Genomic DNA, 5000 nt, shown 5'->3' on the forward strand with positions numbered 1-5000 from the left:
TCTTTCTCTCTCTCTCTCTCTCTCTCTCTCTCTCAGCTCGAAACCTCGCAACATTCCTCCAGATCAGTAATAATACACTGTGTAGAATTATAGAATTCATTTCATTTTTAGTTCATTTTGAATTAATTTTAGTTCTTTCTCACTTATAAAGTTGTATGTAACAGGTTTATTTGGAGGTGTTCCTGCCCTTGACTGTTGAGTTTATTAATAATTTAATGGACAGAGGGTTTGTGTAAATATCTCCTGAGCTGGTTCTCGTTCTGCTGCAAACTCTCTCAGATCTGAACACCTTTAATCCCACTCTCAGATTATTTTACCTGAACATCTCACTGATGTTTCCTCCCTCAGTGTTGTGGATTAATTCTCATCATGTCAGCACAGTGACTTCCTGTAAGCCGACTCTCTGGTGTAGAAATCAGACATCAGTGTTTGTGAGTTTCTGTAGTCTTGAGATAAGGACAGCATGATTCACATTCCAGCTCACATGACCTCTGAACACACTGGAGTTCCTCTGTAATCTGATTTTCTTTTCTTTTCCTGAAAAGGTAACCTGATGGTGGACAATCAGCAGTTCATGATGGAGAACCGCAAGCGTATCCTGGCTGTGGAGAACTCCTTCTCACCGGGGGGGAAGCCTCTCCTTGCTCCGGGTCGGGTCCTGATCGGAGAAGGTCGCCTGCTGAAGCTGTGCAGACGCAAACCGCAGCCCAAAGCCTTCTACCTGTTTAACGACATCCTGGTGTACGGCAGCATCGTGGTCCGGGGCCGCTGGAACAGCAACCAGCACATCCTGCACCTGGAGGAGCTAGAGCAGGAGAACCTGGAGGACGGAGTGGGGATGAGTAACCAGTGGGTCCTCCGGACGCCGCACAAGTCCTTCCACATCTCCGCCGAGTCGCTGGAGGAGAAGCGGGCGTGGATGGAGCACATCGAGAGTTGCAGGGTGGAGCGGCTGAAGCGGCTGGGTTTGCCCGCCGTGACGAAGCCCTTCGCCGCCATCTGGATCCCCGACACCGCCTCGGCCGTGTGCATGCGCTGCGCCGGACCCTTCAACGTCACGCAGCGCAGACACCACTGCAGACACTGCGGCTTTGTGGTGTGTAACTCCTGCTCAAAGAGTCGCGCCATCCTCAAACACATCTCATCCAAACCGGTCCGGGTGTGTCGCCCCTGTAAGGTCTCTCTCCACCAGCATGACATCAGCAATGGAGCGTTCAGGAAGAAGGACTCGATAGAGGAGATGCCCGAATACGAAGAGTCCAGTGAAGAGGACCAAGAGGAGAACCACATACACAACACATGGATCAACACTTACCAAGAACCCGAGCCCATGTACTGCTACTTCAGCCCCAAACACTCCAAACCTCCACAGCTGGAGCGTGTACTTCCACAGAACCATCAAACATGGTGAAAAAGACAATTTGAACAGCTGTGGTTCTCCACTAAATATGAGAACACACACACACAGACTACATCTTCATCATTTCCTCCTAACACTATTTCCATCTCACTTCATCACGACGTCTCTTCATCTTCATCCACACCACAGATGATGTTGATTCTGAAAGGAGCCGGTTCCACTGGATCAGGAGGAGTATGACGTGCTCGTAGGGGAAAAAGGTCCTTAATTAGCATTAGCATAAAGTAGAAGAATTATTTAGCACTACAGTCTCGAGGACAGAGTGGAGACGCTAGTCGTGCTCAGGGACACTACTGCTGTGACGAGTCGCCCTCTAGTGGACGTAAGAGGCGTGACACTGTTTATAAACATCTGTATGTATGTATTTACTGTATGTAATTATAACGTTAAATTATAATTCAAGCACTAATAAATATTATTATAAAAGCATGCAGTGGTCTTATTATTATTATATGATGATGATGATCATGATGAAGAATGTTAGAGGAGATGCTCAGCAGATTAAAGCAGCTTCACAGAACACACACTGAAAGTTTTCCCCAGAGGTTTATTACATTCATGTCTCACTCAGAGTGTGTGTGTGTGTGTGTGTGTACAGATGTATATAAGTGTGTATGTTTATATAGATATATACAAGTGTGTGTGTCAGTCTCCATATCGAATCTCGGCCTGGAGTTCGTTAGTGATGAAGGTGAAGATGGCAGCGATGACGCGTTCCTGCATGCTGGCGTTTCCCATCACCATGGCGATGAGCTGCACGACATCCGTCCAGTCCAGTGAACCTAAAACCTCCATCACGTTCTCGTACAGCTTTCTCTGCTCCTGAGGGGGAAGCTCCAGGATGATCTGAGGAACCGGTTTAAACTGACCACTAGTCATCCCCCAGCCCAGGAGACCACCGACTGCCCCGCCTGCAACACAAACACACACACACACAGTGTGTCAACTGAAAATCTTTTATCTAGGTTTCAAAGAGAACTATACTATTTAAGATTTATTAAAAATTAAGGTGGTGAAAGCAGGAATCAGCCCTGGAGTGAGAGTCAAACATGCTGACCAGCAGGTCACTGACCCAATAAGATATTATACAGATTAATATTGTTCACAGCATTAATATCTTCATTATTCAGGGATTTTCAGGTCAAAGTGATGCAAGGAACAAGAATATTAATATTATTTTTTCACCAAACATTAACATGAGCTTTTTCAATAGGGCGTAGCCAAGGGGGACAACAGGGACAAGGGGGACAACAGGGACAAGAGGGTTAAGGGGGACGAGTGGGACAAGGGGGATGAAAGGGATGAGAGGGTCGAGGGTGACGAGGGGGACGGATCACACACCTGAGGTCTAATGCACTAATGATTTGTTCCCTGTTACAATGAGCAGTGAGAGAGATGAGACCTGATCTTACAGAGCAGTGTGTGTGTGTGTGTGTGTATATGTGTATGTATGTATGTATGTATGTGTGTATGTGTGTATGTATGTGTATATGTGTGTATGTATGTATCTGTGTGTGTGTGTATGTGTGTGTGTGTATATGTATCTGTGTGTATATGTATATGTATGTGTGTGTATGTATGTGTGTGTATGTATGTGTGTGAATGTGTGTGTATGTGTATGCATGTGTGTGTGTATGTATGTATGTGTGTGTGTGTATGTGTATGTATGTATGTATGTGTGCAGGGGGTGTATATATGTACACTATATTGCCAAAAGTATTCGCTCACCTGCCTTGACTCTCATATGAACTTAAGTGACATCCCATTCCTAATCCATAGGGTTCAATATGACGTCGGTCCACCCTTTGCAGCTATAACAGCTTCAACTCTTCTGGGAAGGCTGTCCACAAGGTTTAGGAGTGTGTTTATGGGAATTTTTGACCATTCTTCCAGAAGCGCATTTGTGAGGTCACACACTGATGTTGGACGAGAAGGCCTGGCTCTCAGTCTCCGCTCTAATTCATCCCAAAGGTGTTCTATCGGGTTGAGGTCAGGACTCTGTGCAGGCCAGTCAAGTTCCTCCACACCAGACTCTGTCATCCATGTCTTTATGGACCTTGCTTTGGTCACTGGTGCACAGTCATGTTGGAAGAGGAAGGGGCCAGCTCCAAACTGTTCCCACAAAGTTGGGAGCATGGAATTGTCCAAAATGTCTTGGTATGCTGAAGCATTCAGAGTTCCTTTCACTGGAACTAAGGGGCCAAGCCCAGCTCCTGAAAAACAACCCCACACCATAATAAACTTTACACTTGGCACAATGCAGTCAGACAAGTACCGTTCTCCTGGCAACCGCCAAACCCAGACTCGTCCATCAGATTGCCAGATGGAGAAGCGCGATTCGTCACTCCAGAGAACGCGTCTCCACTGCTCTAGAGTCCAGTGGCGGCGTGCTTTACACCACTGCATCCGACGCTTTGCATTGCACTTGGTGATGTATGGCTTGGATGCAGCTGCTCGGCCATGGAAACCCATTCCATGAAGCTCTCTGCGCACTGTTCTTGAGCTCATCTGAAGGCCACATGAAGTTTGGAGGTCTGTAGCGATTGACTCTGCAGAAAGTTGGCGACCTCTTCGCACTATGCGCCTCAGCATCCGCTGACCCCGCTCCGTCAGTTTACATGGCCTACCACTTGGTGGCTGAGTTGCTGTCGTTCCCAAACACTTCCACGTTCTTATAATACAGCTGACAGTTGACTGTGGAATATTTAGGAGCGAGGAAATTTCACGACTGGATTTGTTGCACAGGTGGCATCCTATCACAGTTCCACGCTGGAATTCACTGAGCTCCTGAGAGCGACCCATTCTTTCACAAATGTTTGTAAAAACAGTCTGCATGCCTAGGTGCTTGATTTTATACACCTGTGGCCATGGAAGTGATTGGAACACCTGATTCTGATTATTTGGATGGGTGAGCGAATACTTTTGGCAATATAGTGTATGTATGTATGTATGTGTGTGTGCAGGGGGTGTATATATGTATGTGTATATGTGTGTGTGTATGTATATATATATATATATATATATATATATATATATGTATATATGTGGGGGGGGTGTATTAGAATAATTCTGTTGAAAGCACAATCTTGACTTTTCGTAATCCTGCCTCTGTTGTTGTCTGTTCTGAGTCGTTCATGATAAATCTTCACCTGCATTTTATTAGAACTAAACTTTTTATTTTACCGAGAGCGATTCCAGCAGGTCCGAGCAGCAGACCTCCTAAAAACGCACTTCCTCCTGCCACCACCGCCCCTTTCCCAGAATTCTTCACTGCTGCCTTCATCTGTCGGCTGGATGAAACCCTGCAGCACATCTGCATGACATCATTGAGCTTCCCCATAATCACAGGAAGGCTGGAGATCACACACACACACACATACACACACACAGTTTAGTTACACTTTCATTACTATTAATTTCTCTTTCCTCTTACTGAACTCAGTCAGTACTTACTGGTTTATACTGGAGTCTCTCTCACACATACACACACACACACACAGATACACACTCTGTGACCAAAACTATGTGCACCCTGACCATCATGCCCAAATGTGTGATTATAAGAGATCAGCTCCAGTCT

The 5000-nt window shown here is 45.9% G+C and overlaps 2 protein-coding genes across 7 annotated transcripts in view; one reads left to right on the top strand and one right to left on the bottom strand.

The window, feature by feature from the left end:
- The window catches only part of plekhf1 (pleckstrin homology domain containing, family F (with FYVE domain) member 1), a 2037-nt gene extending 196 nt beyond the window's left edge, over nt 1-1841 (top strand). The window contains exons 1-2 of one of the 2 annotated variants that reach the window (XM_058381449.1): nt 19-431; nt 546-1841. In XM_058381449.1, the coding sequence (XP_058237432.1) occupies nt 554-1411 (858 nt within the window). In that variant the 5' untranslated portion in view covers nt 19-431; nt 546-553 and the 3' untranslated portion in view covers nt 1412-1841. Of the gene's footprint in view, nt 1-18; nt 432-545 lie in introns of those variants that run through there. The other variant, XM_058381448.1, reaches the window with a different exon arrangement.
- A 106-nt stretch (nt 1842-1947) lies between these two features.
- Nucleotides 1948-5000, bottom strand: part of LOC131347416 (protein C19orf12 homolog) — a 7418-nt gene continuing 4365 nt past the window's right edge. For all 5 annotated transcript variants that reach the window (XM_058381443.1, XM_058381441.1, XM_058381440.1 and 2 more), the window contains 2 exons: nt 4604-4773; nt 1948-2331 (listed from right to left, as the gene is read on the bottom strand). In XM_058381443.1, the coding sequence (XP_058237426.1) occupies nt 2066-2331; nt 4604-4760 (423 nt within the window). In that variant the 5' untranslated portion in view covers nt 4761-4773 and the 3' untranslated portion in view covers nt 1948-2065. The remainder of the gene's footprint in view (nt 2332-4603; nt 4774-5000) is intronic.

Source organism: Hemibagrus wyckioides, linkage group LG27 (genome assembly GCF_019097595.1).
Source record: "Hemibagrus wyckioides isolate EC202008001 linkage group LG27, SWU_Hwy_1.0, whole genome shotgun sequence".
Taxonomy (NCBI): Eukaryota; Metazoa; Chordata; class Actinopteri; order Siluriformes; family Bagridae; genus Hemibagrus; species Hemibagrus wyckioides.